General features: G+C 45.4%; 1 protein-coding gene across 1 annotated transcript; it reads right to left on the bottom strand.

Annotated features, from left to right (window-relative positions):
- Positions 1–3,030: 3,030 nt before the first annotated feature.
- On the bottom strand, positions 3,031–10,792 carry LOC135369837 (SREBP regulating gene protein-like). The gene is made up of 5 exons (XM_064603391.1): positions 10,499–10,792; positions 10,278–10,431; positions 8,456–8,607; positions 4,441–4,554; positions 3,031–4,007 (listed from the first exon to the last, which is right to left on the bottom strand). Exons 1-5 carry the CDS (start codon positions 10,598–10,600, stop codon positions 3,900–3,902), a joined length of 630 nt encoding a protein of 209 aa, XP_064459461.1. The 5' UTR covers positions 10,601–10,792; the 3' UTR covers positions 3,031–3,899.
- Between the last annotated feature and the right edge of the window lie 749 nt (positions 10,793–11,541).

Raw genomic sequence — 11,541 nt, 5'->3', positions numbered from 1 at the left:
TATCTAAGGTTCAAACGGGCCATAGCCAGGACACTTCCTTCTTATCTTCTACGTACGGGGGGCACTCTCACCACCTCACCAAGTCACCTTTTCATCAGCAATAGTATTTCCTCTTTCATTTGTTATTGATGCATTGGAATAAGTTGTGGAAATTCAGTGGAACATATTACTTGTTCAAAAATATTTTCACGATTTGAATTATTAAGATCTGAGGTTTCTTAGGTGTCACATGCAGAACTTAGTACCCTCAAGTGGCTCTGCAAACAATAGAGAAATTAACAAAGCAGACGATCAAACGGTATTGTGGGTAATGGCCAAGTACAGTATCAACTTTGAAAATAAATTAAAATTAATATTTGTCACGTGCGAATCATAAACTTTATCGAAACGTTACTCAAAACCCAACAAATGAAGCTAAGTTGGTCTCATGAATTTTATGACTTACGAAGTTAATACACTCTGATAGTTTGTCTCTGCACAGGGTAGAGTGGGTAAACCTCGGAGAAACTGTGTGACAAAGTGTCTGTCCACTCACGAGGCAGCAATAAACGAGAATCCATGGATCGCCACTGGTCACACACAGAAGGAAAAGTGGCATCACCGCGAGGGCACCGTAATGCCCCAAAGCTGTTCTTCACTGTTAAGTGGCCGCTTCCGGTGTCTCGTACTTTCGGTCCGGGTGCGCCAAAAGAGGGCCATCTACTCGACATAGCCAATGAATTTGCTTCATGGACAATAGGGGAGAGAGGGAGACTCTGGAGATGTGCAGACGGTTGACCTTACTTGCGTGGTGTATCGAGTCATAGGGATGAGAATAGCACTGGGTAATGGGACTGAATTTCTTCGTGTTATTATTAAAGTTGACCAGAGCTGTACCAGAGCTGTACAGCTCTATTATTACACATTTGGACTCAACCTTCATAGCCAGGAATCCTCCACTGTAGCACCCGAAGGTGACTGAACTGGCCTGTGACAATGGAAACCGCTTCTTTTATATATATTTGGCGAGGCATCCTCTGCAAAATTTTTGGTGTTCAGCAGGGCTGAGCTGGGCATCGTACCTGCGTGTGACGCTGACCGTTGCCACTCCATTTTTGATCACAACCTTCCAGCTGTGAACGCGTCTACAGGTTTTCATAGTGATTTTAATCCAAGCGCCATCGAAATTAATCCACGTGCCATGCAAACTTTATGGGGCATGGATTAATTTAGCTGGAACTTGGACTAAAATTGCCGGGAAAACCTGTAGTATTGCCTGCTTTGGGGAGAGCATTCCCCGGACGCTCTGAACTGAGACAATAGTTCTGGTCGGTCTTCATCATTGCCGAGGTTTCCCATGCCATCCTCGGCGTGGATTTCTTGCATCGTAATGACCTTACGGTCGACGTCCACCCAGGGTGTCGAACCGAAACGTTTTTCGTTCCGGTTTTAGTTCCGGTTGCATCATAAACGATCCGGTACCGGTTCTGCTCCGGAGCAAAAAAATAACGGTTCATACCAGTTTTTAACCGGTTCAGCTTCTACTGGGAATATTCATCCCCACAAAAAAAAATCGATGTTACAAAATGTAAACTTGTTTATTCCGCATACATGGTATTTAATATTAATAGACAGCTGTGAACTTGGTAGCTCCTGGTTCCTGTAGGTTACTGTCTGTTCAAATGGGCTTTCTCCTTTCTTGAAGCACATGCTACAAATGGACTTGTTTGGCGTGATCTCATAAGTAAAGTACTTTCTTGCTGGGTTGGAGCGATCGCGTCCCATCCGAATGTCTGTTGCTACTGTCTAGCCAGCAAGCACCATCGCACGAGTACGACGCAAATCGAGGAACACCTTCACTCACAAACGCGCTCGACGGTTCCGTTTTATTTTCTTTGTGTCCTGTCCACAAAAGAGTTGCCACTTCGCACGGGTTTGCCATCGCGTATACGTAAATGTATTCAACTTAGCTGTTCTCAAACAAGGGATGCGTTGCGCAACATGACCGATAAAGAGCCGTTATGCAGCTCCCTCGGGTCGCTGTTTAGTTGAGGAGAGTTTGCGGGGATCAAATTAAAACTAACACTACGGCACATTGCTAGAGAGTCCCATGTACCTCTAAGTCTGTGGGCGTGCGCGAACGATAAACCATTACAAAGGTAGCCTAAGGGTCATAGTATACCGACATACATACCACCGTAACCGCAACCCTCGTATAGTATCCATGACATGACTTCAGAGCATACGACGTCTGTTTCACTCGCCTATCCGTAGTCCAAACCGGGGAAGTTTTTTCTTGGACCGAAAACCGTTAAACATATTTTTCGGTTTCCCTCCTGAGCGAAAAAAACGTACATATACGGTTTCAATTCCGTTTCGGTTCGCACCAAAATAGCATTTTTTTTCCGGTTTTCAGTTCGCTCCGACACCCTGCGTCCACCGTAGACGACTGGTAGATAACGGCACCGGTCTCAGCGTCAATGGTGTAGCACCACCCCGTCCCCAGAGCTGCTTCCTGTCACCTAACGTTGCTCAACAAGTTCACTAAAAATACACCAAAAACCTACGCTCTCACAAGCAACCCACACTGTACCCTGGTCACCCGTGGCAGTGCTAACACTAACCTGGTAAAGTGCAAATCGAACTAGGCACATGTGAAAACCTTAGGGCTTGCCCTACCCACATACCACCAGTCGGATGTAGCGTTATCCAGCCAAGAAGGCCTGCGATATGTCACCACCACTGGCATTGTGCATGCATTGGTGACTTCCCCCAACCTCCCTGTTTCTTCCACTCCAAGATAGGTCAATCCCCTTGGGCAACTTAGATTGCACCGGGTATGTCCTCCTTGCCTGTGCAAGCTGGGCATGGCTGCCCTGCACAACTGCTCATACAGAATACCTGTCCTCGATCCCAGTTGTACAGTCATTAATATGACCAAGGCCGTTCTTGCGGATTTTGGTCATAAAACGAGTTGTCATATTAACGAGCAGCATGCTCCAAGTAAGCCTTTTATATAGGAAGTCTGTGTCATTTATTGCGGGAGCAGTATTTCAATTCAATTCATTTTATTTTACAAACACAATTTATTTGTTACAAACTTACAATTTATGGAGGAAAGAAATCTGTCAAAAGTGTCTGCTTAGAAAACCTCTCAATATGTACCTTTTCTGGCGACTCAATTGGAAGGGGCAACGGGGAATACATAGAGCGCGCACGTACATACCCGGACCACTGGACTTGTGGGTCGTGAGGAGGACTCGGTAGAAGATGGGTCGTGACTTAGGCATCCACCGCGCTTACGTTTTCCTGGGACCACGGGACATTTGGGTCAGGAGGGTGACTCGGTTTGCAGAGTTAATTTTCCTCTGCACGTTCTGACAGATATGCGATGACAGCAATTGTCTGCTTTTCATGTGTCGGAAGTATATGAGAGCTATTTGAGACTCCTGTTTAGTGTGTTTTTCCCCAGTCTCAGGGTTCGTTATGAAGATCTATATGAGAACGGCACATCGAAGAAAACTGAGTTGTGTATGACAGTGTTAATCTTTCTTTTGGGAAGGGGGGGACACCCGTTTCACCCCTTGAACCTGCTGGCAACCCATGTTATGCCGCTGCTTCTAGGTGCAACTGTCTGAATAATCGTCAAATGACACAAATCACTTCATATGTGCATACTCAACTTAATAAAATACATGAATGAGAACATGTCCTAATACGGGGTGCAAGCTATCTCAACCCCCCTCTTGTCACATGGGCAGTGTATTCTGTCACGCTAACCCAGTTACAACACAGACAATGAGGAATTATCTGTCCACTTATAGGGTGTATTTACAAACAGGTGACATGGATATGCGATGTCACGTAGCGGCGACATTACGGTGGTGGACTGTACAATGGCTGCTGGCCGGACGGCGCCCTCATGCAGTTGAGTTTGTGTTCTTGCTAGGATGGTTCGGATGGGAAATGCCCTCTGTGTAACAGTGTTTCGCCTTCGGGTCTCTGTAGGAGTTTTCGTGCTGTACACTCTAAAAAGGCAAACAAGCGAGTGGAGATAAAACGGCAAGCAGGTGATCATCTCACTGCAGGGGGTTATCAGATAAGCCCTTCAGACAGGGCTGGGGAGAAAAAAAAACATCATCATCAGAACACAGATGGATTGCAATTACGTTTTTTTAAAGTTTTAAAATTATATTTATTTACTTATTTCTGAGGTCCAAGGTCACATTGGTGAGCTTGTACACAGAGAGGTCCTATAGATGATAGTTTAATCACATAGCTCCCAGAACCACAGACTAAATAGACAGTCTTATTTTTAATGATCACGATGGGGTGCCAAATGGGAATTAAATTACTCCACTCTATGTTGTTCATACTTGTTTTTTTGGCAAGTTGACCCTCGTATATCGGCAGAGTGTCCCCCAGGAGGTTACGCAATATTTCGCGCAAAGTTTTACGTACCTGCGACGAGGTTCGGCATTTTGTGAGGCACAACTCAAAGTGGTCTGTTATGGAAGCAAACAGCACTTTGAATGTCTCGGAAGCCTGACCAATAGTCTTCTGCAGGACAGCTTTCTATTAGAAGAAATGTAAGTAAGAGTAAATGTTCTTTTCCCAGTATTTACAAGATATGACTCATAATCAGCCAGTATTCTCATTAGGAGCAATAAGGTTGAGCTCAGCTTCTAAAAAAAATTGAAAAGACTTTAAAAGTATGAACCATTAAAAAGGTCACATGAGGCGGCATTCTGCGTTTAAAGGGGCCGTAAACAGGTACAAAAGGTGCACATTTCTTTGTGTTATGTTATTGGAACTTAGGCAGTGAAAACTCCTTGCAATTACTAACGCTCAAAAACAAAAGGCACTTGCATACGGATGAAATATTCACTGCACTCTTTCGCATTTTAGCTCCGCCCCATGCTCTAACTTTACGTCCCCCCCCCCCCCCCCATTCTGACGTAGCGCTTTCCCCACCAATTACGATTGAGTGTTCCACGTACGATTTTATTTCAAATGCGGAATTGAACTAGATGAACATGAATCCTCTTCTATTCAAAATCTAAACAGTTACAGCCTCAAACTGAGAAAGAAATGCGTTTAATTTAGGTATCATACGCGCACTACGTTTTCTGGGCAGTAGCACGCAGCACACCACGAGCGCGAATGAATATCCGGGACTACAGTTCCGGAATCTTTGGTAGGTGCGCGATGGAACATCTTCGTCATCTTCGAATGGTTCCGACAACTGGGCTGCCGTACTTTGATTTGAGCCACGCGGCATCGCGGCACCAGCTCGCGTGGTACAGTGGATAGCGTGCTGGCCATGTCACATCGTGACTGGGAGGAACCCGAGTTCGAATCGCGTCATGTGATAGCAGCCCAGCTGTTGACGTTTGCGCCAGCCAGAGATGCTGAAGATGTCATGACGTTGAATTTCAGAACCACGGAGTGCAAAACATCGTTTCACACAAACAAACTGAGCACTCCGACTCACAGTATGCTTATTGGCTGGTAATTTGAAACGTCATGTGCGCAGCTCGGCCCCCCCGATTGGACGGCAAAACGCTACGTAGCCATGTGACGTATGCGTTGTGGAGGGAGGCTCGCTGGTTACTCATATTTGAAAGCAGTTATATGGGTCAATGAGCTGGCACGAGCCGAACGAAAGGTATATTTGGGTATTATGAGCTGCGTTCTTTCATGGGGCATCATCATTTCAGAAATGCTTGGTGGCCTGTTTACGGCCCCTTTAACAGTGGCCCTGTAGTCACGGGACCTTTTAGGTGTCAACTGCTAGGACCTGAAGTTCCAGGAATTTGATGTAATTCCCTCTGCATGTAGTATATAAGTCTCTTGGACCTATTGGTTCCTTTCAGAGCTTTCTTCTCATCTCTCTACTTTACAGCATCCTCAGGTGACAACAAGCTTCACAAATCAGCGACAAGCAATACAAAATTTCAGGTTATTGGTACCGGTACTATTTGGGGGGGAAAGCTCTTCAGCAAATGTGCCACAACAGCCTCAGCAGACGAATAGATGGAATCAGCGGAAATGCACTCATGTCCATAACAATGAAACAAGGCGGTCATCGGAAAAAAAACAAAAAAAACTGCGCCCTGACCAAGCATACAGTGTGTTGTGAAGCAGATTTTCCACACATCTGTTACCCCCTTTGCCGTAAAATCTAAAATGTGTGATTTAGCCGATTTCCAATATCCACAACATTTATCCAGCCAAACTTATACAGTGAAGCGTCGCAACTCCTCTAACGGAGTTCATAGGGGGCAACGGCCCTGGGCTCCCTCGCAGTAGGGGGCGCTGCATCCAAGTTCCTGGAGCTTGTTGTTCACAGAGCCTTTTTGTTCATAGAGCATCTGGTAGGGGGGCATCGTGTCTACCACGCCCCAGGCGGGAGCTCACGTCGGGGACAGCCGTGGCTGCAGTGCACTGTTAGTCCAGGGTTGAGGGATTTACGTCGACGATTTTTATCGCGATATAATTAACCAGTTTTCACGACAATTTTAAATCGGCACCTAAATTTTTAATTGAAGAAGGACCACACTGAAATTTGGAAGGAAACCACGAAAGATGGCACAGGCTCAGAAATCCTTCCGATATCGTTTCGACAACGGCCAGAGTAGGAAACGAACGTTACAGAAACCAAGCATGCCCTCAGCTAGTGTGTACTCACGTAAATGAACTTTTTTTTTCCTGCACTGCACGGGAAGGTTGATTCCTACTCAATACTGTAACTTTGATTGCCCCATTTCGAGTGCCGAAAACTATTACAATAATTCGGGGGCTTTAATTTGGCACATTTGCAACTCGCTTTTGTTTAAAGCTTGTAACTATTGACACCACCGTAAGAAGAGTGCAATATGCTTGAGATTTGGACAATCGTCATCTGCAATGCCAATGAGCTTACCCTTATTATCATGGATCGCACGATACTGGCCAGAAAATGTGGCCCACCCAGTGCACAGACAAGCCTCTGGATGCCGGCCAATAGGAGGACGCGGAGGGCAGGTACTTCCCAAGCCACTGCTCTCGCCAAAGAGACGGCACAGCGTTGTCATTGTTTAGCGTGTCGCAAGGCTTCAGTCATTGCACACCAATCTAACCAAAGGCTGAACGAGGCTTAGACAGGAGTGTAGCTTCCATTATTTCGCCTGCCTCAAGGCTTCTGCCATGGCACACCAATATAACTAGGGCCTGACTTTTTCGGGTTTTATTTTTGGCCAAATTCGGGGGGTAAAAATCGGGTGATATTTTTCATTTGAAAATTCGGGTGTATTCGGGTTAAATCCCGTTACGGCATATTCTGTCGTCAGGAATTCGGGTGCATTCGGGTGATTTTTATTTGTTTAATAAAAATTTGTCTTAACATGGAGCTAATGTTTAGCAATGTTATCAAACTTTATTTTAATGCACGCTTATGAGTGTGCCACGCGACACGGATGTTTTCGGGTAGATTCGGGTTAAACCCGAATTTTACAGATTTCGTTCGGGGGGTAAATATCGGGCGGATACGGGTTTAACCCTAAAAACTCAGGCCCTAAATATAACCAACGGCTTCGCCGTCCGTCGACATGGGAATTCGGCCAAGCCGGTGTCACGCCGAAGCCGTTGAGATTGGTGCGCCATGACAGAAGCCTCGCGGCAGGCGAAATAACGGTAGCTAGACTCTTGTCAAGGCCACGTTCAGCCGTTGGTTAGATTGACGCGCCATGGCTGAAGTCTTGCGACACGCTAAACGACGGTAACGCTGTGCCGACGCCACCTAGATAGAAAAAGGCCTGCGCATTGCCTCTTCTCCCTCCTTCGCTACGTGGACATATATATATGTCAGAATTCGTCTGCTACAGCAATTCACCGTCCTGCGATTTCAAGAACCTGCAAATGATTGCAGCTTACTTGGAACCTGCAGACCTAAATAATTTAGACAAAAAGTGTAAGATGCATTCCAGAATATCACTTTTGAGAAAGATTGAGACCGTTCTGCGCTTTATTGCAAGTTTTCGCAATTATAGTACGCGGGGACTTTCAATCACATCTCGCAGACGACGGTGGTTCTTCTGCATGGCCACGACCGCTGAAAGCACGTTCGTGATTGGCTACGGCCATTGAAAACACGATCCTCATTGGCTGACTCTTAATTGTTACGTTAAGCGAACGAGCGCGCAGGCTTTCTGTATCTAGGTAGTGTCGGCTGTGCCATCTCTTAGGCGAGAGCAGAGGCTTGGGAAGCCCTCTGCATCCTCCTATTGGCTGGTATTCAGGAGGCGGAGCCTCCCTCGCTCTTGGTCAGCAAACGTAAGGTATAGTCAGCTAATTACCTCTCAGAAAATTATGCAACATCGCATGTGATTGAGAAAAGGCTCAGGCAATTTGGACATGACACCGTTCCTCCTCATCAAATGATTTGCAGTGGACAGGAAAAAAGACAAAAAGAAATGTGTGTCTATTATGAAAGTACCTTGTTTGGATGCATACAGCAAGAGATGCAATATTCGTAAATGCTGCAGCAGCCGTGAGGCAGACAAGTATCGCAAACGTAACGCTTGGTACTGGAAGCCTCCATTCTGCAGCAGCCACTGGGCTCAACTTCCAGCCGTTGACAGACATAACCTGCACCAGAAAAACCTCTTTTCATTTGAACCTCGAACAAATTATTGCGCACATAAAGAAATTGAGCATTTTGGTGGTGCTTCCCATGTGTGCCTTATACTTAGGGAGTGACTTTTTCGGGGTTAAACTCGATTCCGCCAAGTTATTCCCCCCGAACTGACCTCCGACCAACCTCCTGAACCCCCTCCAACTGTTCCCCTCCAACTGACCTCCGAACGTTAGTATGGCTCCGAGGAATTCAACAAAACGCTAGATTGTTTTTCTGTTGTTGCAGCGTTGATCACGTTACGCTCGTGTTAAAACAGCACAAAGTACCAGGCGATGCTAGCTACAATTGTATTTTGGATTTGTAGATGCTTTACTTCTATGAATTAATAAATATTTTTGTATTCATGTATCTCCCTCAGCCTAGATGAGCGAGCGTTTGCCGCGGAAAACTGCAGAATTTTCGATTCCCTGTCGCACAATTTGAGATTTGCTGCGGCACAGAAACCAGGCCATCACCATCACAATCTACATGGCTGATTATTTTCGTCTGAAGAGTGGTTAGATATTGAATAAAAATTTTTTTAAAGATCAGCGCTGCTTCCACAGCTGCGGAAGCGCTGGCAATGTCAACACCAGTGTGACGTCCCTTCCCAGCAGAAGGAGCGAGAGGGTGGTGCGCACAGGATAAAGACTTTGCTTCTGCAAGTTCTTCTGCTTTGAGCAACCGTGGCATCCCTTTTTTCGAACCTTGATGTAAAGAACGACGTTTTCACCTTTTTCCACAAAGTGAATGGACTGTTTTCACAACGTTTCTGAACGTTGCCTATTTTAATTATGACTGCGCCCTTATGTTTTTTCATGAAACCCATTTGAGTTTTTATTTAAATAATGAGCGCCTCCCACTGATCCACACAGTGTGCAGCTTGCAGGTGGTATCAGACAGATACTTGTAAAAAAAAGAAAGCTCTTCGATTCGTACACCCGTTCATGAGTTATTTAGCCCGGGGATTGAACTGAAACACCCTGTATTTTTGTTCGAGGCACCTTCTGCACTCCTTCAAGTATGTTTTCGACAGGCACTTCTCTGTAATCCTTTTTGCCTTTCTGCTGCCAACGTGTCAATGGCAGCATCAGGCTGTTTTGACAACTGAAGATCAAGTAACGGGATGTGTAATGTTACATGCGATGCTTAAAACACGATTAATTTCATCAAGTCATCCTACAATACTCTGCATGATATGTGTGTCCATTATTTCTTTTGCTGAGGCACAGTGCATATAGTATTCTCCTGACACATTTTGCTCATATCAGGCAACTGCAGCCCTCAGCAGGGATTTTCCCAGCATGCCCCCAATGTTTTTTATCACGCAACACCAGGCTTACGTCTGGAACTTCATTGTTCGTATGTTTCACAGTTCCATTAAGTGATAACCCCAGATTACCATATATGGCTGTGGTATGCTATCCGCAACATATTCCAATTGCTGTTTGTATAGCAGACGACAGATGGTGCAGACGACACATGAAAATATGGTGTCGTCTGCACCGCGGCTGATTGCTTGCTTGTCCTCAATAACCAATTCCAATGCACGTGCACTGTGATATGCGCAGAAACTTAACACGTAGAAGCATCCGTACATACGCACGCAGACCTGAGTATACGACACGGATGTTCTATTTACCCCTGTCGTCTGCTACAAGGGCTTTTCCCTGCACAGAATTCCTACAGCTGTTTAATGATCCGGAGTGGTTCTTCTCCTCTTTGTGCCATTCAAAGGACTTGACAGGAATAGAGAGCCCGCTGACGTCGTCGTTACCATCAACATCCAGTCCTCCCTGAAGCACGGAAGATGGCACTTAGTATACCGGATCTCCAAAGTGAAATAAAGCTGTAATGACTCACCTCGTTCACAAGAAAAGATATGAAATACAGAAAAGACAGAGTGAAAATTACGCCAAGAACAGCTCTCTTCTTCAACAACCTAAACAGCATTTTTAGCCACATTAAAGCAGCTCATTACAAAGTGGCGTTACATTGCGGTAGTATCGCCACTGGATGAACGGTGCACATTAAAACATTAATAACAAGTTTGGTCACTCTAACGTTCCGATGCTTTGATTAATTTTCCTTTGCATCGCATCCATCGCAGCAGACATGTTGTTGACATCGTTCGACTTGACTTGGCCAGACCAGCCAGACTTGGCTTGGCATGGTTTAATGAACTACAACTACTGAAGGCACTGATCTCTATGTATAAATATAGCCCGCCATAGTATAAAGGCTGGATCGCGCATGGGAGAGGGGCTCGTGGGGGAGAGGCGTGCCTTCGGGCCGCCATGTTGGTGGGCCCTAAAGTGCTGTGTGTGCCCATAGAAAACAATGGGAGGCAACAGAGATTGTGAGTATTTATTGCGCTGCTAGCATTGATCGTTGTTTGTCATCACACAATTTTGTAAGGTGCCAGTATACTGATGTATCCTAACAGTGTTTCACAGGTGTCCTGCCGTTCGATTCTTAATTACGTTATGTTTTGCATTCCGAAACTAGACCGTCACTGCAGTGCAGCGCTGGGGATTGTACTACAGCACGTTTCCCAGCCAGTATTTCAATAAGAAACGACTTGAGGTTAACAACAACCATGTATATAATATCCCGTACTGCGTTCTGAACAAAAATTGTTCCATAAAGAACGGTCCGGGAAAAGATGTACTCGCATGGCAGAAAGAGATCGTTCTGTAGAATCACAGCCGTTGTTTTAGCCGTGTATGCGTTTAGTATGATTTATATCAAGCATCGCCTTAGAAAGAGTCTTTTAGTAAACGACAGCGGTGCTTTGCCTCGCAAATATGGACACACCGAAGCAGCGCAAATAATTACTTCACGCAATTAGATCACACTCGTTAGGACAGTTAATCAGGTAGGTTAATCAATTAAGTTACTTAAGT

Source organism: Ornithodoros turicata, chromosome 10 (assembly GCF_037126465.1).
Source record: "Ornithodoros turicata isolate Travis chromosome 10, ASM3712646v1, whole genome shotgun sequence".
Lineage (NCBI taxonomy): Eukaryota > Metazoa > Arthropoda > Arachnida > Ixodida > Argasidae > Ornithodoros > Ornithodoros turicata.
This window is presented reverse-complemented; position numbering and strand designations above follow the sequence as displayed.

Excerpts from the sequence above, each read along its gene's own strand:
- LOC135369837 (XM_064603391.1), bottom strand. The coding sequence starts at position 10,600 with ATGTGGCTAAAAATGCTGTTTAGGTTGTTGAAGAAGAGAGCTGTTCTT. Across the intron at positions 8,608-10,277 it reads CCTTGTAGCAGACGACAGGG|GTTATGTCTGTCAACGGCTG; the intron begins GTAAATAGAACA and ends TTTCTGGTGCAG. Across the intron at positions 4,008-4,440 it reads AATGCCGAACCTCGTCGCAG|AGTGTACAGCACGAAAACTC; the intron begins GTACGTAAAACT and ends TTGCCTTTTTAG.